General features: G+C 40.4%; 1 protein-coding gene across 4 annotated transcripts in view; it reads left to right on the top strand.

The window, feature by feature from the left end:
- The window catches only part of CHRNA5 (cholinergic receptor nicotinic alpha 5 subunit), a 31,480-nt gene that overhangs the window by 5,309 nt on the left and 382 nt on the right, over window positions 1-25,789 (top strand). Inside the window, exons 2-6 of one of the 4 annotated variants that reach the window (XM_076004599.1) lie at window positions 11,458-11,551; window positions 14,780-14,931; window positions 17,976-18,020; window positions 19,302-19,411; window positions 21,743-22,574. In XM_076004599.1, the coding sequence (XP_075860714.1) occupies window positions 11,458-11,551; window positions 14,780-14,931; window positions 17,976-18,020; window positions 19,302-19,411; window positions 21,743-22,574 (1,233 nt within the window). Of the gene's footprint in view, window positions 1-11,457; window positions 11,552-14,779; window positions 14,932-17,975; window positions 18,021-19,301; window positions 19,412-21,742; window positions 25,785-25,789 lie in introns of those variants that run through there. The other 3 variants (XM_076004602.1, XM_076004600.1, XM_012739408.3) reach the window with 3 other exon arrangements.

Here is a 25,789-nt window from a genome sequence, read left to right as displayed (position 1 = left end):
TCACCTCCACAGCCCATACATGTCATGTTTTGGTGGCACAGGACTTGGTCACATGGAGTCAGCCATCCTCAGTGTTATTTGTTTCATTATATTGATGATATAATGGTAACCTCTGGTTCCCTTACAGATCTAGAAGAAGCCACTACCAGCTTTTGAACCTCGTTGGAACAATGGGGTTAGGTGGTAAACGACTCCAAGGTCCAGGGACCTGGCTTGTCAGTCAAATTCTTGGGTGTTGTCTGGTTGGGTAAGATGAAAGCAGTCTCCAAGGCCATTATAGATAAGAGTCAAGCCTTCCTCTGACCCACTATGGTGAAACAGTTAAAAGTGTTTGTAGGGCTCTTGGGGTACTGGCGTATATTCATTCCCCACTTGGCCCAATTGTTACAGCCTTTGCATGCATTATGTAAGAAGGGGACGGAGTGGGACTTGTCCCCTGAAGCAGAAGCCGCTTTTATGGCAGCCAAGAGGGCTGTCATGGAAGCCCAGATGCTACAAGTGGTTGACCACTCACAGCTGTTTGGCCTCGATTTGACAGTCGACTCAAGCTGGATGGGCTGGGGTCTGTGGCAGTGCCAGCATAAGCAGCGGGTCGCTATCAGGTTTTTCTCCCAGACTTGGAAGGGCCCCAAGAGCACTATTACTTGGTGGAAAAGCGGCAGGCAGCTCTGTATGCTGCCCTTCAGGCCTGTGAGCCATAGCTGGGCAGTCTAAAGTGCTAGTTACACCACGTATCCCATAGCAGGATGGGTGAGGTCATGGATAACCAGACCACGATCAGGGTAAGCCCAGATGCCCACTCTGGTGAAGTGGGAGCTTACTTGGAGCAATGAGCAGAGTTCAGCGCCAGCCCTTTGATTGCAGAGTTGCAGACAGTACTGCGTCCTCTTGAATTTGTGTCTGATGCTGACCCTCAGACCACCGTAATACCTAGGGAAGAGGGCCCGTACCTTGAAGGATGGGGTCCCCCTCTAGTGGAGGCATGGCATGCCGACGGGTCCGATTGTGGCCCCTCAGCCCAGTGGATGGCAGTGGCTATACGGTTTGATCATGATGAAATTTGGTTTGAAGCAGGACAGGAGTAGAGCAGCCAGTGGGCTGAATTGTGTGCCGTGTGGATTGTGGCTGTGCGCGAGCTGTTGCCTTTGTCTGCACTGATAACTCACCATGTCTAAGAGCTTCATTGTCTGGTTACTTACATAGAAAGCCCAAAGTTGGCTAGTAGGGTACTGCCCATTATGGGTGGCGTTATCTTCCTGCCTGTTGGATGGGAAGGTGCACTTGGGGATGGCCATATATCCCAGGGAAGGTCCTCCCACCTTCACCGAGAAACCACGTAATTGTAATGCCGTGTTTTCTGCTGGCATTGGGTGAAACAAACTCCATGGTGGTTCTACCTGGTAGCCATCTTTTTCCCTGGTTTTGGAGCCATTAAGGTAGAGATAGAAGTGAATGCTCTAGCTGAGCATACTGCTCAGGCCCTGAATCAAACCAGGCAGGCCTTGACTCTTTGCATGGATGAGGTCCCCCAGATGAGAGAGGCGATTTTGTAAAACCACATGACCCTTGATCTCCTTACTGCAGCCCAAAGGGGCACATGAGCAGTCCTACATACTGAATGTCGTGTATATATGCCCAATTACCAGGCAGGTGTCTCCGCTGCATTAAAGGAAGTTGATGGCAAGGTACAGGCCATCCAACAGTTAACTGGAGACCCAGTGCAGTAGTGGTGGGGGTGCCTCTCGTCATCCTGGTGTTGAACACTTTCAGTGCTGGGAGCTGCCTGCTGTAGTCTGATGACACTGTGTTGCTCCCTGTGCTGTTGTGGACTTTGGGCCCAAGGGGCCTCCCTATGGTTCTGAGTGTTGGCAGTGAACCCTGTTGCCCATGGGTGGAATGCACGGGAAATCCATTGTGTGGCCAATAGGGTTCTTAGGCCAAACTCAAATGACTGCCAGCATTTTCCCAGCCTGGCCTTCCAGTAAGGCATGAGTCAGCACGCTCATGTTACCATGGTGTTATCGCCTATGTGAACCCATATGCTCGTGCTTTCACTCTGGTTCTGAGCCATACATAAGAACTCGCCATGTTTGCGCTGCTCGCAGCTTCACCCCAACAATGAAGAGTATGTCTCGCCTGCCTGATGCTGCTGGTTTCTTCTTTCAATTCCTGGAACCTGCTCCGGTGCCCTCGCTGCCTTAGAGCCCCCCCACATCTAGCAAGTACTTTTTAAAAATTAGGATATGAGTTTTTCTTTCAGTAATTTCAGTACAGAATATCATTTTTATTCTAATAGCATTATTTTTCTTCCCAAAGAATTGAAATTAAATTCTTTCAGATGATAATTTAAATTCAGTATTAAATAATCATGTGACAACAGCAGTCGTTAAATATTGAAACAGTTTTTGGAAAAAGTGTAGAATTTGTTTTTTTTTCTTTTTTCCCAGACGTTATTGCTGATAGAATTTGTTTCTTTAGAAATCTGCTCTACACAACAGCATAGGTATAGTTTAATAATGATAATATGATAGGATTATTTTTTAATGGTTCTTTTTTATTCTATGATGAAAATGTTAATTTAGATGTTTTGTTCCTATTTTGGGGAAACATGATATTGTTTCTAATACTGTTAATTCAGTGACTTCATGTTCTTTTCTTCTAAAGTGGAAGTTATAGAATATAGCCTTTTACCAGTAAAAATAGAAGTTAAATATGAATATTTGAATTCTGACAGAAAAGACAATATGAACTTTGGGGTTTTACTTCTATTTGGTTTTCTTTTTATTTTATAGTCAATGGTATATATGGAATTGGACAAAACTCAGAGTTTCTCAACCTCTGAAATTTTGGACTGAGCAATTCTTTGTTTTGGAGGAGGGGTTTTCCTGTGCTTTGCAGGATGTTTACCAGTCTCCTGTACTCTACCCACAAGATGCCAGTAACACCCACTGACACCCACCAGACACTGTCAAATGTGCCTGGAGGACAAAGTTGTTCCCCACACTCCCCACCCCTTGAGAATCGCTGGTCTAGATTTTATTGACAAGGGCTTTTCAAACCTTAATGCACACAAGGATCCCCTGGGAAGGTAAATGCTGACTGAGTAGGTCAAAGGCAGGGCCTAAGATTCTGCATTTTTAACCCTCTTCCAGGTGATGTGGCTGTTGTCGCTCAGTGGTACTTCACCACAGTGAAGTACCAAGGTTGTAGACAATTCCCTGTTCATATCAATTTGGTGAATTCTCAAGGGTATCTGATGAAAGTAATTATGGAAATAGTGAATTAACAATGAATTGCAGCCCAAACAGCATAAGACGAATGGAAACTAAGAAAAAGGTGTTATCCTGCTGTCCTAACAAAGCAGCTGTCTTTACTTTTCTGTATTTTATCCAGTCCATTCATAATCGGACATTTCTAAGAAGGAAATTTGTATGAGTCTTATCAGGGTCATACAGCCTATAGCAAGCAACTTCATGTGTCATTAGGTGTTTTGCTTCATGATTCTCTAAATGTACTAGCTCATAATACATATTTATTGCCGATTGAGAGATTTATGGCCCCAAATTAAGACACTGAACTCTGCATTTACTTGATTTGATGATGCTGAAACTTTTCTTTTAAATGTGAAGGTTGTCTCCTCTCCTTGAGAACTGCTGACTGAACCTAAATTTAATACTGCCTAAGGTCATTTTCTTACTGCAAGTGGTTCTGAGAGTCAGGGCAAGGTGTTAAATTAAGTTTGCTAAAGCATATCAGTTACAATGTAACTTTATCCTATAATTCTGATAAAAATCAATATGAAATATAATGAAAATCCTGGAGTGAATTAAACATCCCTCTGTATATTATCTGGGATACTTAAAATAACGATTGGTAAGCATACTTATTTGTCACATTGAAAATGTTGGATATAGATCAATTTCTCCTCATTTTCACAATGGTTGATTATGTTCACTGCTTTATCTTGGAGTTGCTTAAAATAGCCCTCCTAGGACTGCTGCAATGAGGATTTTTAAAAAACGAGTACAAGTCACTTTTTGATAACATAAAGATACAAGGAGACTTAAAGGGGAAGATTAACTACTCTGGGAATGCCTTGATTATGAATTGGGAATGTATAATATACAGTACTCTTACAAGCCTTTTTAGATGCATTATCTTATTTCATTCTTATGGCAGCCGGTGAAGAAAAGGAATGCATCCCCTTGACTCAGCAGTTCTACTTCTAAGAGTCAGTGCTATGGAAATCTTTGCATAGGTATGGAAAAATAGATGTACAAGGATGTTAATTACAACATTTTCTCATTATAGCATTATTAGAAATGACCAAAAACTGAAGACTATATAAAAGCCCATCAGTAGTGAAAGCATGATACACCCATAATGTGGACCACTTTGCAGTTTATGAAGAAAGAATGGGGATAGAAATCTACTCACATTATAGTACTGGATAAAAAAAGCAAGTTGCAGAAATGAAAACATTTTTCTTCCTGTGTGTGTGCATGTGTGTAATTTCTACACATTAAACTTAACAGTGGTTACCCATGGAGGAAGGGAGACGGGGAGGAGGAGAGGGAGAAAGGGAAAATGCTTACTTTTTTTTTTTTTTGAGACAGGGTCTTACTTTGTTGCCTGTGCCAGAGTCCAGTGGCATTATCATATCTTACTGCAACCTCAAACTCCTGGGTTTAAGCAGTCCTCCTGCCTCAGCTTCCCAAGTAGCTGGGATTATAGGCATGCACCACCATGCCCAGCTAATTTTTTAATTTTTTGTGCCACAGTGCCTGGCTAATTTTCAAATTTTTTTAGAGATGGGGTCTCACTATGTTGCCCAGGCTGGTCTTGAACTCCTGGCCTCAAGCAATCCTGCCTCAGCCTTCTAAAGTGCTGGGATTACAGGGATGAGCTGCTGTGCCTGGCCTGAATTCTTACTCTCTGTGAGCTGCTGGGTTTGAATTTTGACAATGATCATACATTACTTTTGCAATGAAAGCATTATTTTGAGAAAAAATTAAATCTGGGTCCTAAATCTTCCTCTGCTACTTACTAGCTACTAATGTTAGAATAGTAGTTCTCAAAAAGGGGCAATTTTGCTCCCCCTCTCTGACATTTGGCAATGTCTGCAGACATTTCTGGTTGTCACATGGGGGGGTGATATATCTAGTGGGTAGAAGCCAGGGATACTGCTAAACATACAATGCACAAGACAGCCCCCCACAACAAAGAATTATCCATCCTCAAATGTCAATAGTGCCAGGTTGAGAAACCTGTGTTAGACTTCAGGGCTGCCGTGTGCTGGAATATGTAAGTTGTGCACTGTACAATATCAGAGGGCTTCATTCTCACTATGAGGTGTACTTTGCATAGCCACAGAATTATATAGTGAAGGTAAATAAACATGCAAGTTTGTACCCCAAGAAGGCAGGCACTATGCCTTGATTTTCTATTCTAGCCTAGCACCTGGCACAGTGAGCAGCCAGTCAACATTTGTTGAATTAATGAATGACTTGAACTAGATATCACATGTTAGGCTCTAGTAGACCCAAGTTGTAGCAGCTGCTAAATATTTAAGAAGAATCTATGGGAGAAACTTAAGATTACAAGAGATGTCTGTTGATTAATTTTTATCCGCAAATTGGCAAACGTCTCCTAATATCTACATTTAGCTGCTGAACACATTGGTTAACTTTTTCCAGAGCAATTAGTTTTTGATAAGAAAATCATGATTCTTTATGGAAAGCCACCAGAAGAGGACACTACCAAGTGTTCCTAAAATTGGTTTTTAAAATCCTTAGCTATCTTTTTGGCTACATACTATGTTTAACAAAGAAGACTTTAAAAGAATATCTTAAACTACTTAGTCACTACTCAACATAGTAGGATAATGTACTTTATTTCATTTGATCCACATAGTAGTGAGGCAGCTAAGTAGAGATTATCCTTCCTATTAATGTTTTTCTTTTTTTGGAGACAGAGTCTCACTCTTGTCGCCCCAGCTAGAGTGCCATGGCATCAGCCTAGCTCACAGCAACCTCAGACTCCTGGGCTCAAGCGATCCTCCTGCTTCAGCCTCCCAAGTAGCTGGGACTACAGGCATATGCCACCATACCCTGCTAATTTTTTCTGTATATTTTTAGTTGGCCAATTAATTTCTTTCTATTTTTAGTAGAGATGGGGTCTCGCTCTTGCTCAGGCTGGTTTTGAATTGACCTTGAGCAATCCTCCTGCCTCAGCCTCCCAGAGTGCTAGGTTTACAGGCATGAGCCACCACACCCGGCCTACGTGCATACTTTTAGCTAATCTTCACAATAACCTTGTAAGGTAAGTACTATTTTATACCTATTTTATAGATGAAGAAACTGATATACAAAGAAGTTGAGTAGTCACTTGCCTTCAAGTAACACAGTAAGCATTAGAGGCTAGATGAAACTCAACTTGTCTTTAAATCCTGAGTTCTTAACCAGTATGTTATATTGCCTCTCTATATATTCAAATCTGAGTAAGACAGAGTCTTTAATTTCAAGAAATTGAGTCTAGGCTGGGTGCAGTGGCTCATGGCTGTAATCCTAGCACTCTGGGGGGCCAAGGCAGGTGGATCGCTCAAGGCCAGGAGTTCAAAACCAGCCTAAGCAAGAACGAGACCCCGTCTCTACTAAAATAGAAATTAATTGGCCAACCAAAAATATATAGAAAAAATTAGCCACGCATAGTGGTGCATGCCTGTAGTCCCAGCTACTCTGGAGGCTGAGGCAGGAGGATCTCTTAAGCCCAGGAGTTTGAGGTTGCTGTGAGCTAGGTTGACACTATGGCACTCTAGCCTAGGCAACAGAGTGAGACTCTGTTTCAAAAAAAAAACCAAAAAAAACGACATGTGGTTTCATTTAATTACTTGAATGCCAGATTATTTTTGGTAAGTGGGAAGTGGATATTCAGGTCTGGACTGAGAGAAGAGGTCTGCATTGGAGACACAAATTCCATAAAAGCTAGCTCTCTTTTTCCTTAAGCTTATTTTAATAATAATAATAATAACTTAAAAAATAAAAATAAAGAAGTTTATTTTTCCTGAAGCTTATTTTAATCATTCCCACTACCCTTGGGAATGATCTTTTGGGGTTCTCTGTTATAAATAAACAGCTAGAGTAGAATTTCTAAAATCTCAATTGCTGAGAGAAATTTTATAAGCCTCCTGAAAATTTTCTAAAAGTAATTGTTGGGTACCTTAATAATAAAAAAGCCCTACCAAAGTAAGGGCTAGATATGTTCATGCCAGTAGTTTCTGAAAGATTCTGCTTGGTTGGTGTTTCTGAAAATGTGTCTGAACAGGAATACTATTTTTGCATATATTTTATAAACTTGAAATATAAGATGATGGTTTTTTTTGGAAATCCCACTGTGTTCTTAATATTTGCATTCTTAAGGAATGTGCGTGTAATGATTTGATTGTCTTAGCTAACATGTTAACGTGGTGGAGCGAAGCTTCACTTAATTTGAGGGTTATTGTTGACATTGGCTAACTTTGCTTCTTTTGTTATTATCGTGTTGCATTATATCCCATTTTATAAAAATGGACCAGTGGCTCAAAAGTAGTGATAATAAGTAGTAGTGCGCAATTAAGAATTTTGTCATAAACGTGCTGACTAATGTCCCTTCCAGAGATTATTTTGTTTGTTTTTTTTATTTTGTTTGTTCGTTTTTTTTTTTTTTTTTTTTGAGACAGAGTCTCACTTTGTTGCCCAGGCTAGAGTGAGTGCTGTGGCGTCAGCCTAGCTCACAGCAACTTCAAACTCCTGGGCTCAAGCAATCCTTCTGCCTCAGCCTCCCAAGTAGCTGGGACTACAGGCATGTGCCACCATGCCCGGCTAATTTTTTCTATATATATTAGTTGGCCAATTAATTTCTTTCTATTTATAGTAGAGACGGGGTCTCACTGTTGGTCAGGCTGGTTTCGAACTCCGGACCTCAAGCAATCCGCCCGCCTCAGCCTCCCAGAGAGCTAGGATTACAGGCGTGAGCCACCGCGCCCGGCCCCTTCCAGAGATTATTAATGAAAGGAAGAATAGTAGCTGTGGGTAGAAGAATAAATATTAATGGTTATGAATTCAGGGAAATCCAATATTATATTACCTCGGAGCAAGAGATAATATCATCCATTAGCTCAGTTACACCAGATGCCTGAAAGGGTGAAGCTACGTTTGCCAAGACCACTCCTGCTTTTAGAACCTAACAGGATCAGTGGCAGCCTGCAAACCTGAGTGGCCTCACCCTGGGACACATAGTCATATAATATGATGATGGACTGGACTAATTATTCATGATTGAGTGGAAGTCTACTAATACTGGCAGGGGTGGACTGTGATATTGTAAAATGTATATGTCGTCTCATTTCCTGGCAGAAATCCTTGGACTCTCCAAAGTGATGCCTTTTTATATGCTAATGAGCTGACCGGTGGCTGGCAGCCCCTACACAGCTTCAGGATAGGGACTGATCACTTGAAAGACCCAGGCAGGATTAGAGGGTGGGAGTTTTTAGTCCCACCAACCAACCTCCAGGGCAGGGAGAGGGACCGAAGGTTAAGCTGGTCACCAATGGCCTATGGTTTAATCAATCATGTGTACGTAATGAAGTCTCCATTAAAACCCCAAACAACAAGTTTGGAGCACTTCTAGATACCTGAACACATGGAGGGGGGCATAGGAGCTCCTGCCCTTTCCCGTACCTCACTCTGTGCATCTCATCTGTACCCTTCATAAGACACCATTAATGTAAAAAAAAATATTCTGTATGTGCTGAGACAACTGGATCTGAAAATATAATGATTTGAGATACACTTCCCACAAAGGAAAGCAAAACAAAGAATGTCTAAAAATCAACCTATCAGTAACCCATTCCCCATTACCTCAGGAATTATTTTATTGTGCAACTTTGTCAAATAATAGCACCCTGAAAGCATTTGTGTCATTTTCAAACAAAACCCCTCTGGTAAACCAGTTTTTTCCCTATAATAAACATAACATTTTACAGTATAAAATTGATGCATTTTGTTGCTAAAGGCAGAGAAGAGAAAAAGATCCTGGAGAGACATATTTCAGAATAGAACGAATTCTATGTAGCAAAATGGTTTCAAGGCATGTTATTGATAAGCAGCTTGTGAAACCAGGCGTCAATTATTCTGCTTGAAGAGAAAGCAGAAGAGACTTAACAACATTCTTTATTGTATGGCAGTGTTAGATGTCACATGATACTGATAGCAGGCATGGGGAAGAACTGTTACTGTCCTGTGCGCGTTCTGGTGTCTTGCTTTATGGATAGCCAGAACCACTGACGTGGAGCACGCCTTCTGGCTTGCGCATGGTGCGTACACAGGAGGTATGCCTGATAGCATTTTATTTTTATCACTGAGAACTCCATGTTATAAAAGAAGATACTTAAATTTTAGATGGGATTATTTTGTGATCTCTGACAAGATTGGAAAAGGTACATTGAGAACAGTTCTGACTGAGCACTGACTGTGCGGGCAGTGGGGAGGGTGTTGCAGTGAACTCCTTCCCCTCACTGTCATTCCTGAGGAGGAGTTGGTGGGGACCGGTGTGTGAGCTGGGTTCACTGTTGAGGGAGATCATAAAAAACAGTAAAATCAAGTCACAGGCACCAACATGACTTTCAGCCGCTGTGTGAAGAAATGGGCACTACATACATAACGCTGTTTTTCCACACTGAGATTTCCTGGCTCGCAAGAAGAAAGTACACACATGAGTTCTTAGACTCCAGGGCTTGAAAGAAATGTTCCCTCACTGATAATGCCATTAAACCCAACTTTTCTGATTTCAGATGTCCTCAAGTAGCATAGCTCATTGATATACTCCTATCTTGAATAGCCAGACTGATCTCCTGAGGTATAATACAGGGTGATTTTTAGTTTTGAGAATAAGACATCAATGTGCCAAGATATTTTTGAAAGATTAATGCCCCTTTTATTAATAGGTTGTTCCTGGTATTTCCTTTACCCTTTGGCCCTTCTTGGTTCCTGCTTAAGCTAGGAAGTTCTATGCTTGCACTTGAGGGAAGGGCTGTGATGTGACAGCAGGAAGTGGAGAGGAGGACTTCATTTTTGCCTTTTTGAATTTCAGAGACCTGGACCATAGTAGGGAACAGAACTGGTGTGAAGTGGTATCTCACTGTGGTTTTGAATTGCCTTTTCTTACTACATAAACACCTAAAGGTGTTGAGCATCTTTTCAAAAACTTATTGGCCATTGTTCTTTGAAGAGAAAATGGGCAAGTCTCTTGCCCATTTTAAAACTGGGTTGATTCCATAGAGGCAGTAAAAAAAAAAAATTAAAAAAAAATAAAACTGGGTTGAGTCTTTTTGTTATTGATTCATAATCCTTTCTCTTTAAACATGCTGGAAGTTTAGGTGTAATAATTCTTTCTGTATTCTAGATACAAGTCCCCTGTCAGATACATGATTTGCAAATATTTTTTCTGGATTTCCTTTTTCTTGAGACAGAGTCTTGTTCTGTTTCCCAGGCTAGAGTGCCTTGGCATCAACCTAGCTCACAGTAACCTCAAACTCCTGGGCTCAAGTGATCCTCCTGCCTCAGCCTCCTAAGTAGCTGGGACTACAAGGCACGCACCACCACGCCTGGGTAATTTTTCTATTTTTTGTAGAGACTGGGTCTCGTTCTTGCTCAGCCTGGTCCTGAACTCCTGGCCTCAAGCAATCCTCTGGCCTTGGCCTCCAAGAATGCTAGGATTACAGGTGTAAGCCACCGTGCCCAGCTCAGTCCTTCCTCCCCTCCCCTCCCCTCCCCTCCCCTCCCCTCCTTTCCTCTCCTTTCCTTTCCTGTCTTGTTCTATTGCCCAGGCTAGAGTGCTATGGCATTAGCCTAGCTCACAGAAACCTCAAACTCCTGGGCTCAAGTGATCCTCCTGCCTCAGCCTCCCAAGTAGCTGGGACTACAGGCACGTGCCACCATTCCCAGCTAATTTTTTCTATATAAAGTTGTCCAGCTAATTTATTATATTTTTTTTTTTGAGGTGCAGGTATATGACAAAATTTATTATATTTTTTTAGTGGAGACGGGATCTCGCTCTTGCTCAGGCTGGTCTCGAACTCCTGAGCTCAAACGATCTGCCTGCCTTGGCCTCCCAGAGTGCTGGGATTACAGGCATGAGCCACCACACCTGGCCAGTCCCCTCTTTTTAAGTCAATTATTATTTAAGTCAGGGAAAGGAAGAAAAATTAAAATGTATGTAACTACTGTCATCAGCCTTGTTTTTTTGTTTTTGTTTTTGTGAGACAGAGTCTTTGTTGCCTGGTGGAGTGCAGCGGCATCATCACAGCTCACTGCAACCTTCAACCCCTGGGCTCAAGCAATCCTCCTGTCTCAACCTCCTGAGTAGCTGGGACTATAGGCATGGACCACCATGCCTGGCTAGTTTTTCTATTTTTTGTAGAGACAGGATCTTGATGTGTTGCATAGGGTGGTCTTGAACTCCTGGCCTCAAGCGATCCTCCTGCCTGGGCATCCCAAAGTTCTTAAGACTATAGGTAATGAGCCACTACGCCTGGCTGTCAGCCTTATACTTAACAATTTAGCAATGCCAAAAAAGTGTTTATTTTGGATAGGATGATCAAATGTTAACTATTCAACTCCTAAAAAAGAATTTTTCCATTTGATTCAGTTTATGTAGAATTTAGCTTATATGCTATACTGCAGGGGTTCTCAAACTTTTTAAACAGGGGGCCAGTTCACTGTCCCTCAGACTGTTGGAGGGCAGGACTATAGTTTTAAAAAAACTATGAACAAATTCCTATGCACACTGCATGTTTCTTATTTTGAAGTAAAAGAACAAATGGGCAAAAACACCCACATGTGGCCCGCGGGCCGTAGCTTGAAGACACCTGCTACATAGCATTGTGTCTACTGTGCCAGTCTTTCCCACTAGACTTTCCCACTAGCACTGTGAATGTGCATGCTGCCTGTTTTGTTTACTGATGTGTTCGTAGCACTTTCCTGGTATAAGGCACGTGTCCAATAAATGTTTGTCAAATGAATGAGCAAATGTCAGCATGGGCTAGAGCTCTCAGGGTGTGACACCAATAAGTTCTAGAAAGTTGTCACAAGATGGAAGATGTGGGTGACAAGAGCAGGAAGCCGAGGGAGCTCTGGGTGCTCTTCAGAGCTCTGCCACTCGCGAGCTCTGTAGCACTGGCCCTTCTGGTCATATTCCCTTGTCTGTGGAATGAAGGGATAGGTTGGATTGTTTCCTTTTTAGCATTCTGAGGTTTATGAGCAGCAAAAACTTAAACTATTTAGAGCTAGCTAAAAAAGCATCACCATCAAGGTTTTGTGGTAAAATATTGCTGACATTTGCAGCTGCCATTTCTGTTAAGTATGCTAAGAAAATGGTATTTCTAGAACTAGATGTATTATGAAGGTATTCACAAAGCAGTATCTTAAAAGTTCTTATTAGAAAGACTGTTGGAATGGCAGGGGCAATATATGTAACCCTACCAATATTTGTACCCCCATAATATGATAAAATAAAAGGAAAAAAAAAAGAAAGAATGTTGGGATTAATTTATCATTTTATTTATGACCTATCTACCTTCTTTCAAACAAGATTTGAGATGGCAATCCAGGCTACTCCTAGGGCAAAAGGTCCTTAGATGCTACTGAAAGACTTTTATTTTTACCTATTAACGTTTAAATTTTTGGTATGTAAGAGACTATAAAATCTTTAAAATAGGATTAGAAGAGGTGAAGTGGTTCAATAATGCTATTTTAGCTTGAAGGTCAAAAATTAATGGCTTTTAAACGTTAAGAATGACCTTCCAGTGTAATATTCTAAATGAATCTAAATATCTCCAGTGCTGTGCATTTCAGCATAGGAAGACTTTTATGGGAGGCACAACACAAACTCTGCAGTATTTATAGATTAAACCAAGTATCTCAGCCTTCTCAGGGAAGCAGAAACCCTTGAGTTGTTTATGAAGAAACAGGCAGTAAAAGAGAATTGGGGAATGGGCTTCCTGCAGCTTAAGTGACTAGATACTCTCTAATAACTCCATATAGAAAACATAGAAAACATGGTCTATTGTAATAAAAAGAGAAGATTTTGTGAAAGTGCTAATTTTCTCTCAAACTATTTCTTTTAGGTTGGAGGACCATCACTAGCTACTATAATTCCTATATACATACTTGCTGATAAATAAGCCAGTGACATTTTTGTTTCAAGGAAATGTTTTTTCTTCATAAAAGCATTAGTCTTGATAAATGTCATGCTGGAATCTCACAAATTTCACATTTTCTTAATTGATCCCAGTTCAGACAACACTGAACATTTTCATTTCTTCAGAGAGGCTTATTTAAACTCTGTAGAAGCATAAACATAACTGCAATGCATGAATTTAACCAGTTTTTGGCCATGATGTCTAAAACTTTTAAAATTTTGTCTTTTTTTTTTTTTAAGACTTAGACCCTAAAGCGTTTTTTTTTTCTTTTTGAAGAAAGGAAAAAGCTTTTATTTTAGTATATTTAATGGAAACTTTTTCCTGATTTTTGGACAAGGAATCCCTCATCTTCATTTTACATTAGGCCCTGCTCACATTCACACATAAACATGTTCTTTTCTCACTGATCTTGAGATAAACCTTTCTTGACTCTATCCTCTGCCAGCTACTGCTTCATTCCTTCATTCCACATATCGGCATAACCTCTTGAAAGAGGTGTTTCTTGCCTTTGCATTGTCTTAAACCTACTTCATCCCACTTCTCTCCATGTAAATGGCTCTCGTGGACACCGCAGACCTGACCTCGTGCCCACCCACTGCTCGGTGCCCAGCCGCCTCTGCAGGGGTGCGGCAGCCCAGCGGGATGCTCAGTCCTGGGACATCTTCTTCATGGGGCTTCCAGGGCAACATGCCTCTTTGAGTTCCTCCTTCCTCAATCCCTAAGACTAGTTTTCCCTAAAACTAGCTTTTGTAAACAAAGCTATGACAAAGCTAAATAATTCATTCAATGTCTGTATATTCATATATTAAAATAATGCAAATTAAAGCATAGTTATTTTACTTTTATAGTTGATAAATGAACTTTGCTTCAATGTACCTGTTTTCTAGGTTTGGAATTTTATGACAAGCAATGCTCCCCCAAGCCCTGGCAATTTAAAAGCTTTTATAATTTAGATTTTAAATTATTCTATATTAAGTACTGAGTGTTTCTTTTCTTTTCTTTTTGAGACAAAGTCTCACTCTGTTGCCCAGGCTAGAGTGCAGTGGCATCAGCCTAGCTCACAGCAACCTCCAACTCCTGAGCTCAAGTGATCCTCCTGCCTCAGCCTCCCGAGTAGCTGTGACTATAGGCATGCACCACCATGCCCAGTGGTGGCTAATTTTTTCTATTTTTGGTAGATACAGGGTCTCGCTCTTGCTCAAGTTGATCTTGAACTCCTGAGTTCAAACAATCCTCCCTCCTCAGCCTCCCAGAGTGCTAGGATTACAGGTGTAAGCCACTATGCCCAGCCAGTACTGAGTGTTTCTTAAGGAACTCAGCATATTGCCATAGTGAGTAATCTGATTTAACCAAGAATTATGTCTGAACCAGAGTATCCCTTATTTGGTCAGAAATATTTGTCTTAATATTTCACTTAAAAACTGTATTAATAATAGCTTAAATTATAGTTGTTTGTTAATAATGCCAAACTTTGTTTTAAAATATAGGTATTTGGTTGGGAGAGAAGTCAACAATACCAACTTTTAAAAATTTGTTATACAGGATTATCTGAACCATCCTTTATTGCAAAACATGAAGATAGTTTGTTTAAGGATTTATTTCAAGACTACGAAAGATGGGTTCGTCCTGTGGAACACCTGAATGACAAAATAAAAATAAAGTTTGGCCTTGCAATATCTCAATTAGTGGATGTGGTAGGTGTGCATATCATTACGTACTCGATTTCCCACAAATGTAGCGAGTGCTTGTTGTGTGCCCAGGCACTGTGTTAGGCATCAAGGATTACAAAGGTGAATGAGACACAATTCTTTTCCCAAAGGAACTCACCAGGGAAAAATAATTATTATGCCAAAACATATATACAATATAAACACTGTGTTTGTATTGTATAGTTTGGAAATTATTTTATCTCATTTGGTAATTATAATAAGTATATTTTTAACAAATTCAAAGATGTTAAAACATTTTATATTGAAGTTTTTCCTTAAATGTGTTAAAAAATATGATCAAAAAGTTAAAAAGTCCAAAAGTAGAGTCATAAATTCTTAGGAACATCACACTTAAAACATTTCAGAGATTTTTCCATGTAACATTCACCAGGGAATATAAGTTCCCTTGATAATTTGTTTTGATTGTCAAGAGAGCCTTTCTATTTAAACTAAAAAGTTCATGCTAATTTTTAAACTAGTTTTTTCTTATTTTGATCTTGTCAGTCAACAGTTATTTCCCTGCTGCGTTCCCAAAATAATCAGTAAGTAGATATATGTTATATATATATATCTAAAACAAATGTTTTAAAATAACATTTGTAGCTGCCCCTTTATATTCTGATTATAGAAACAATGCATGACTTTTGTAGAGAATTTGGAAAATGCAAAAAAATACAAATAAGAAAACTTAACTGTAATTCTGCCACCCAGAAATAACTAATGTTAGTAATTTGTTGTTTTTCTTGATGGTTTTTTTTCTTTGTATGTTACAAAACTGAAATAATATTTTAGGTATAATTTTGATTACTGCCTTTTCCCCTACTATACATTATGAACATTTTCCTGTGTCATGACATGATCTTCAAATATAATTTTTTTTTTTTTTTTTTTGAGACAGAGTCTCGCTCTGTTGCCCAGGCTAGAGTGCCATGGCATCAGCCTAGCTCACAGCAACCTCAAACTCTTGGGCTCAAGCAATCCTTCTGCCTCAGCCTCCCAAGTAGCTGGGACTACAGGAATGTGCCACCGTGCCCGGCTGATGTTTTTCTATGTTTTTAGTTGGCCAATTCATTTCTTTCTATTTTTAGTAGAGATGGGGTCTTGCTCTTTCTCATGTTGGTTTCGACCTGACCTTGAGTGATCCTCCCGCCTCTTCCTCCCAGAATGCTAGGATTACAGGCATGAGCCACCATGCCAGGCCCCAAATATAATTTTAATGGGTACATTATATTACATTTATGATTTATTTAAACATCCTATTGTTGGCAGAAGTGTGGTCCCAGTTTTTACTGTAACTAACAATGATGAGTATATTTCTATACAAATATCTGAATTTCTCCTTTCCTTAAGAAAGGTAGTTAGTGAATCAAAGGATATACATTTTTAAAAGTCTGTTGATATATGTCACATAATTGCTTCCAGAAAGGTCAATGAATATATAAGGACTATGTGCTAAGCCCTTGGCTGGATAATATGGGGAGGTTTTAAATATAAATAAAAATAAGAAAGTAGATATTAGAATAAGTGGGGTTTGTTCTCAAAGATCTCTCAGGTTGAGGCTGTGGACATGGAAATGGTACAGAACACTGCAGCACTAAACCATGATGCCATAAAGAGCTGGGGATTCAGATCTTAATGATTGAGGCTATCAAAGAAGGCAGGAAAGAGAAGGTGGCACTTGAGCTGGCCTAGGAGGAAGTGTAGGGTTTGATGTGTCAGAGAAAAAAGGACTTTAATAAAAAGGGACAATGCAATTGTAGGTGTGTAAGTGATTCCAAGCCTTTTTGTAGGACTGTTTAGATCAAGAGTAATGTCAGAAGCCCTGCTACGTGAGTGGTCTGACTGGGTGGCAGAGGAGGTAAGGGGGTTCCTGCAGGCCACTGTGCCTTGCTTCTGTCATTTATTTGGAGAGCTTTCCTAATGGCACAAGCTGTTTATTCTTCAAGGCACATTTGTCAGACCCTTTGTGAAATCTTTCCAGTCTCCCGAAGACAGTCCCTCCTCCGTTCAGTTTTCTGCACCTTAGTATCGGGACCAGTATACTGACTGGCACTCATGGGCTCTGGCACCGCACCTCCCAAGCAGGGTGAGCTTCACTCCCTGTGTCTGTCCGGAGCCTAGCTGGTGCCCGGCACACAGTAAACGCCGAAGGAGCTTGAGGTCTGACAGGCGCCAGACGTGGTGAGAGCAGCACTTGAGGAGGATCAGTGAAACAGTGACGTGTGTGGTTTTGAGGAGTGAAATGAGACTAGGAGCACGAGAGGCAAGTTAGAAGACCATGTAGAAAGGGGAGCAAGACTTGAGCAGTGAAGGCATGTAGGAAGGCCTCAGATTTTGAAGCCTAGGTGATTAGAATGGAAGAATAACAGAAATTTGAAAGATAAAATTAGTTGTTATGGGAGTAGTGCAGTGAAGATCATTTTGATTATGATTTGAGGTGCTCATTCCACTAGAAAAGTAGGTCCTAAAAACGTCATAAAATTGGCATTCAAGGCTGTGACCTCAATATTTTTTCTGTATAGTAGACCTATAGGGAGATTCAGATTCTGACTGCAAGAGACAGTCCCTCAGGGATGCAGAGAAATACTGTTTCTCACAGATTCTAAGATGCACACTTTTCTACATTTTAACACCTCTGAAATCAAGATGTCTTGTAATTCACAGCAGCTTGCAATTCATTGACAGCCTTTCTCTCCCTCCTACCCCCTTCGTGCTAAGCACATAAAATAAGGCTGTGCTTATATCTTAGATTGCATCTTACATTTGAGGAAGTATAGTTGTTGAGACCATGAATGTTAAGTCTAAAAATACCAATGGTGTGCTTTAGGGTAGTTTATCTGAAATACAAAGTATGTTGAAAGGAATAATGTGAAATTAGATTGGAAAAAAGATCCTACTTTTGTAGAGAACTACATTGTTGAAAAGAATGTGTGTACTATATAGAGAGGAGTGTTTGTATAAAAATGTGAAAATTCTTATTTAAACAATTATTTCTGCAATTGAAATAACCTTTTTTAATTTTTTTAAAGGATGAGAAAAATCAGCTAATAACAACAAATGTCTGGTTGAAACAGGTATGTATAAAATTCAAATGAGCACCCAACTTGTGACTGGCACCAGTGTTTTTATTATAGGGCTTATAGCACAAAGGGACACGGATATGTGGTCTTCATGGATTGGCAACAGGATGCAGCAAGATGACGGTAGACAGAGTCCTTGTATTTATTTGGTTAATGTTTGAGTGCCTACTATGTGCCACATGCTGTTCTCAGTCCTATGGATACAACAGTGAACAAACAGACAAAAATCCCTGCCTCAAGGAACTTCATTCTAGTGGGGTAAAAATAAACATGTGAGTTGTATAGATAGCACCTTATAAGCTGATAAGCTTGGAGAAAAACACATTGGGAGAGAGGATAGGAGTCGTGGGGGCTGCACTTATACATAGGGTGGTTGGAGAAAAGGGCACTTTGAAGGCAATGTCTGAACAGAGACTTGAAGGAGAGGAAGCCAGCCATGTGGGCATCTGGGCAGGAGCATTCCAGACAGAGGGACCCGCAGGTGGACAACCCTGAGGTTGATGTGAGCCCGGTGTGACTAGGAGTGAGAGAGCCACGGGGAGGGGTGCAGGGGATGGAGCCAGAGAAGCAACAGAGGCTGTGGAGTAGGCCATTGCAAGGATTTTGACTTCTCCTATGAGATGGGAATGGGTAACAATGTGTTGAATTATTTTATATACACAGTCCCTTTCATACAAAGGACTTTTTTCTGGGCCCACTATAATATGTCCTCAGGTGCTTCCCTTTGTTTGCTTGTACTTTACCATTCCTAATTTTTAAACCTACTACTTGTTCCCTAATCCCAGACTTCTAAAAGGCATGTATGCCTTTCTTGGGGTGCAATCCTTTTTATGATCACAGAATTGTAACCGCATGGAGACTGGACATGGTGTTTCAATACGTGGAATGTGTGATAAATCTAGCTCCCCTGTGCATGGACCAGTCCAGCCAAATCAAGTAACAATACAGCTGCAGAAGGGAACGTTTCCCTGGAACCCGAACATCAGGTGTCTATGGCTTCAAGTCCTGGGTATACCCAGTCAGTGGGAGCAGAGGTGCTGAGCAGAGAGAGCCGTGACCCACGCAGCTCCGGTGCTCACCTGCGTCTCACAGGGACCGTGGCGGGAGCTGCCGCAGGAGGGGGCGGGTCGTGCTCTGCCGCCCATGAGAAAGATGTGGAGGCGAGTGTGTTTGTATTAGGGCAGAGATGATCTCATGTCTCAGATTTCTAGGTATGACAAAACGTATAATTTTCACTATTTTATGGAAATTGAGGCATATTTCTTTGTTTTAAAGGAATGGGTAGATGTAAAATTAAGATGGAACCCTAATGACTACGGTGGAATAAAAGTTATACGTGTCCCCTCAGACTCTGTGTGGACACCAGACATCGTTTTGTTTGATAAGTAAGTTATTAATAAACTCTAAATATAATTTTATATTTTCAAAAGAAAATATGTGTATTACTGTTACGCACTAGGAAGCTTTCTCCCTTTTGAAAACTGTTTGGCTATAAAATCAAATGACTTGCTTACGTTGTTTTATCTCATGAACCTATGAATAGATTTCTGTAGATTCTCTCTTTTGCTGTATTATTGTCCTTTCTTTTCTCTCCTCCGTTCTCTTCCTTTCTGCCTCCCATTCTTCCTCCCTTCCTTTCTTTTTTTTGTCACCTGGGCCAAAGTACAGTGGTGGTATCACAGCTCACAGCAACCTCAAACTCCTGGGCTCAAGGGATCCTCCTGCCTCCACCTCCCAAGTAGCTGGGACTACAGGCATGCGCCACCATACCGGGCTAATTTTACAATTTTTTGTAGAGATGTGGGTCTCGCTCTTGCTTAGGCTAATCTCCAACTCCTGGCCTCAAGCAATCCTCCCACCTCAGCCTCCCAGTATTCTAGAATTATAGGTGTGAGTCACCACACCCAGCCTATATTGTCTTCTGATCATAAAAGTGTCCTCTGATTTCTAAAATTTGTGGAAGATTTGAAAAGTACAGAAAAGTGTAAGGAAGTACAGGGAAATCACCTTTAATCAATCCCATTATCCCATCGCTTAGAGGCAGCTGCCATTATTAGCTTTCACATATAGTGAACATACTGTGTGCCCAGCAATGTGCTAAGTGTCTTATGTGCTTTATTTGATTCTCACATAACCTCATGTGCTGGGTACAATTACATCTGTTTTACACATGAGGAAATGGAGGCCTAGGGTGCCCAAGATGACACACCTTGCATGTGGCAGGGTAGAGTGCACACCAAGGCAGCCTGACATCCCTGTTTACTCTCTTGGTTACTAGCCTACATATCTGGCAGACTTCCAGATATATATATATTTGGTGTGTTTCTTATATAGTTGAGGTTATCTTTTATGTTCAAATGTATACCCTTCTAATTTTGTTTAAATACTGCATTGTCATTTTCCCATGATGAAGAATGCTGGATTAATTATTAACTCATCTTTATACATATCTTACCTAGGTGTGTTTTGAGGATGATTTTTTTTTAACTTGAAGAACAGGATAATTCTGGGTACCAGTTTCATTTTTTTAAGGACCACTCAAGGGCAAATCTGAGAATTTGTGCTTATCCTAAAGCATTCTGTCTTATTTGCAAGAGGGCATTTGCCATGAAAACAGAGCAAATGCTATGCAAAAATACCGTTAATCTGGCCGGGCGTGGTGGCTCACGCCTGTAATCCTAGCTCTCTGGGAGGCCGAGACGGGTGGATTGCTCAAGGTCAGGAGTTCGAAACCAGCCTGAGCAAGAGTGAGACCCCGTCTCTACTATAACTAGAAAGAAATTAATTGGCCAACTAACATATATATAGAAAAAATTAGCCGGGCATGGTGGCACATGCCTGTAGTCCCAGCTCTTCGGGAGGCTGAGGCAGGAGGATCGCTTGAGCCCAGGAGTTTGAGGTTGCTGTGAGCTAGGCTGACGCCACGGCACTCACTCTAGCCTGGGTAACAAGTGAGACTCTGTCTCAAAAAAAAAAAAAAATACCTTTAATCTTTTGAAAACTTTTACCTCCATGCTTCCCAACATAGAAGGGATGAACAAAGCTCGTAAGGTAATGTGATGCAGCTTCCTCAAGCATGAATTTACTCTGAGTAATTGAAAACATTTTTTATGTTAAACATGGATATATTACAATGCAGTATGCAAAAGTCACATGAATTTGAAGATAAAGAACAATTATTTTTTTACAGAAACCTACGTTGGCAGCATGGCTTCCTGCTAGACCTCTCCAGCACAGGGACTCGCTTGGTGGGAGAGTCTGAAAGGCACAGCCGCTTTTCAAGGCCACACCCAGCTTGGTTAAGGGTCTTTGCTCATCAGAGTAGCAAGTGACTAGTATTTGTGATGGAGGGGAAGAGCACCGTGTGGGGAGTCTTGGAATATGGATTCAGGCTCTGGCCCTAAGGACACCCACTGTATAAATAGCCTGATTCTATTTTGTGTGTAGACTAACATCTTTTCAACCACTAGAATCTCAGGATTCTGTGAAACACAGATTTGTCAGTCCTGGAGTAGGTGTGGAAGGGGTTCAGTTCCAGTGGAGTTAGATATTTAAGGAGATGTCCCTAGAGCAGGGTCCCTCATGTATAGCAGGTACATCTGAAGTGTAATTTTAAAATTATTTCATGCTATCAGTTATAGGCATTTTTTATATCAGGCTTATAAAACGCATTCTTGGATTAATTTCTTCATTGCTATTGTGTGCGTGTATTTTAGTGCAGATGGACGCTTTGAAGGGACCAGGACGAAAACAGTCATCAGGTACAATGGCACTGTCACATGGACTCCACCGGCAAACTATAAAAGTTCCTGTACCATAGATGTCACATTTTTCCCATTTGATCTCCAAAACTGTTCCATGAAATTTGGATCTTGGACTTATGATGGCTCACAGGTTGATATAATTCTAGAGGACCAAGATGTAGACAAGAGAGACTTTTTTGATAATGGAGAATGGGAAATTGTGAGCGCAACGGGCAGCAAAGGAAACAGAACCGACAGCTGTTGCTGGTACCCGTGTGTCACCTACTCATTTGTGATTAAGCGTCTGCCTCTCTTTTACACTTTGTTCCTTATTATACCCTGTATCGGGCTCTCATTTTTAACTGTACTCGTCTTCTATCTTCCTTCAAATGAAGGTGAAAAGATTTGTCTCTGCACTTCAGTACTTGTCTCTTTGACTGTCTTCCTTCTGGTTATTGAAGAGATCATACCTTCCTCTTCAAAAGTCATACCTCTGATTGGAGAGTATCTGGTGTTTACCATGATTTTTGTGACTCTATCAATTATGGTAACTGTCTTCGTTATCAACATTCACCATCGTTCTTCCTCAACACATAATGCTATGGCTCCTTGGGTGCGCAAGATATTTCTTCACAAGCTTCCCAAACTGCTCTGCATGAGAAGTCACGTAGATAGGTACTTCACTCAGAAAGAGGAAACTGAGAGTGGAAGTGGACCAAAGTTTTCTAGAAACACATTGGAAGCTGCGCTTGACTCTGTTCGCTACATCATAAGACACATCAGGAAGGAGAGTGATGCCCGCGAGGTCTGTGACAGGTTGCATGCACAAAGGCAGACCCTGCTTCGATTCTCAGTTCAGAGTGACCCTGATCACTTCTGGCAGAGTAAACAGCATGACCCTTAATTAAGACTGAACATAGATTGAGGGCCAGAATTGTTGACATACTTTTCTATAAAAGATCTTTACTAGTTTGTTTCAGTTACAACAACTGTAAAATGGGGCATCTATAGAAATCTCACGTCTCCATTTCCCCCATCAGCATCTTGGATGACTCTAAAGATAATTTAGCATTTTGTATTCTAAGGAATAATAACCCTGCCATATGTTTTTTAGCTCTGACATGATAAACTGTTTTAATTTTATCTTCAGTAACTTTGTTTCTGAATTCTGTAGTAATCTATAGGCACAACTGCATTATAATAGTTACCAGAAGTTATTTTATTTTTTAAAACATGAGCCTACTGTAAGCATTATAAATATAGCCAAGATATTTTTTAAGGACAGATCTTTTTGTTCATTTATAGGAGAATGCTGGGGAAATTAAAAGGAGTAGGGTGTTCTCATAATATATGTTACATATTATATATTAACGCGTTCATATGAAGCTTAGTAATAGTGCCTACTATGCTTAATTTGCTTAAAACCAAAATATTGCTTAAAACTGTATTGTAGAAAAATAACTCATTGGCTCTTTCAAGGTTAATATTTAAAATATAAGAATTGCATGTGAATACTTTTTTTTTTGTCAGACAGAGTCTCTGTTGCCTGGGCTAGAGTGCCGTGGCGTTAGCCTAGCTCACAACAACCTCAAACTCTCGGGCTCAAGCGATCCTCCTGCCTCAGCCTCCCGAGTAGCTGGGACTACTGGCATGCGCCACCATGCTCGGCTAATTTTTTCTGTATATTTTTAGTTGTCCAGCTAATTTCTTTCTATTTTTAGTAGAGACGGGGTCTCACTCTCGCGCAGGCTGGTCTTGAACGCCAGACCTTGAGCAGTCTGCCTGCCTTGGCCTCCCAGAGTGCTAGGATTACAGGGGTGAGCTGCTATGCCCAGCCTGAATACATTTTATTAATGTGATCATATTGGCCTGGGTTTTCTTTCAAAATATGTAAAATTTTTTTATTATTATTATTATCTTGTCACTGCTCTTTATTTCTATTATGTAATATTTTAAAGTTATGACTATGTAGCAATATTTTTATAATTGAATTTACTTTAAATGGTCCCATTAAAATTATGTGATCTCTAATTTCTAAAGCTTTTTTAAATGGAAAATTTTCTAGCAGGTATGGGAAGCAGATTGAATAATGAATCTGTCCCCCCAAAAGGGACATTTGATCTACCCTTTTAAAAAACCTTTGGGGGGAATGTAATTGATCCTGATCACTGACTCTTGGTCAACTTTTTTTTAAGAAAAACAAAACCAGTTTAACAGTTTTTTGCAATACAAGCTTGTAATTTATTCTTACTCTATAAGTGGAAATCAGGATTGTTTTAAAGACTTATGGTTGAGTATTTCTGAACACTCATCTAGGATGTAACAGCAAAGTTGAGTAAAGTATAACAGTTGAGTAAAGTTGAGTAAAGTATAAGTAAAACAAGTTCCAGCTTTTCTCAAATTAGTTATATATTGTAGGATGTATACTTAAGCAGTAAGTGTATTTAGGTTAAAGCAGTTGAATTACGTTAAATGTTGCTATTATACCACATGATATTGAACATTGTTTGGATGCATATTGAAAGATATGCTTTTTTGTAAAACTCAATATAGGAGCTGTGTCTACAATTAAAGTGAAACATTAAAAAAAAACCTTTGGCCAGGCTCAGGCCTGTAATCTTAGTACACTGGGAGGCCAAGGCAGGAGGATCGCTTGAGTACAGGAGTTTGGGGTTGCAGTGAGATATCATGATGCCACTGTACTCTAGCCTGGGCAACAGAGCAAGACTGTCTCAAAGAAAAAAAAAATTAATGCTTGTGGATTTGTAAAATTTTTATTTGGTGGTAGTATAATTAAATGAGTTTGTAAGGTTTGAAGCTATCAATGGAATCTTGAAAACTACATATATTTTTTAGATAATGATTTAGACTGAGAATTTAATAAATGTTTGCAAAGTATTATGCAAAAGTGTCAGGGCTCATGCTACTAGGACCAGGAGATAGTTTTATTTTCAGGGAAAACTTAGAAGCAGAAAAGCATCAGAGTATTTATAATCCCCTGAATTCTAAATTATCCTGAAACTTGGGGCACATTTCCCTATAGAGGACCCCATGGTTTATAAGAGGCTCCAAGGGCCAGGGAAGCCCCTGGTCAAGGAAATGGCCTTGTAGAAAAAGGACCCTCTGGTGCTCAGTGACGGGCTCAGCCTGCCCTTTCCTTGTGGCACTTCCGACCTGCCATATCAGCTTCCTATTAAAGCTGGCGCCATGGCTAGTGGCTCTGTCCTCATGAGTTTAAAGTGGTCCCTAGGAAATCCAAAAGTAAACTAAGTAGGTTGGCAGGGGATGGGGAGAGGGGATTAACGGCCTTCTGATTTGCATTATTTTGAACCTATTTTTAATTTGGCATAAAATTAACCTTAGGCTGAAGTCTCTTAAAAAAATTAAACATTACTAGGCAAGAACAAGTAACAGAAATAACTAAATAGAATAAATTTTTTTAGTTTACTATAAAATATTCAAGTAGTATAAAGATTTTAAATTCTATTAAAACTCTATCAAAATAAGGCTGCAGTGGCTCATGCCTGTAATCCTAGCACTCTGAGAGGGCAAGGCTGGTGGGATCACTTAGCTTAGGAGTTCAAGACCAGCCTGAGCAAGAGTGAGACCCCATCTCTACTAAAAATAGAAAACTTAGCCGGGCACGGTGGTGTACACCTGTAGTCCCAGCTACCGGGGAGGCTGAGGCAGGAGGATGGCTTGAGCCCAGGAGTGTGAGGTTGCTGTGAGCTGTGATGACACCAAAAAAAAGGTAAAAAAGTCTATCAAAATAAACCACTTGTAATATATTACAAGTTGATGTATAAATAAACAAATTTTCTAGTGTATTTTAAAACTTGAGGAGGCTGTATCTGTGATAGACCCTCAGGGCGGCGTCTGTCCCTGAGGTGAGCACAGGCCACTTACTGCTTAGAGGCAGCAAGGGGAGGCATGAACTTATCTGGCCTCTAACTCTGTGTTATATCTTAAAATGTGTAAATAGCTTTTAATTATTTAATGTGTTTTTATTTTTTCATAACA

The sequence above is a fragment of the Microcebus murinus genome, chromosome 6 (genome assembly GCF_040939455.1).
Source record: "Microcebus murinus isolate Inina chromosome 6, M.murinus_Inina_mat1.0, whole genome shotgun sequence".
Lineage (NCBI taxonomy): Eukaryota > Metazoa > Chordata > Mammalia > Primates > Cheirogaleidae > Microcebus > Microcebus murinus.
Note: the sequence above shows the minus strand (reverse complement) of the source record. Positions and strands in the feature narration are given on the sequence as shown.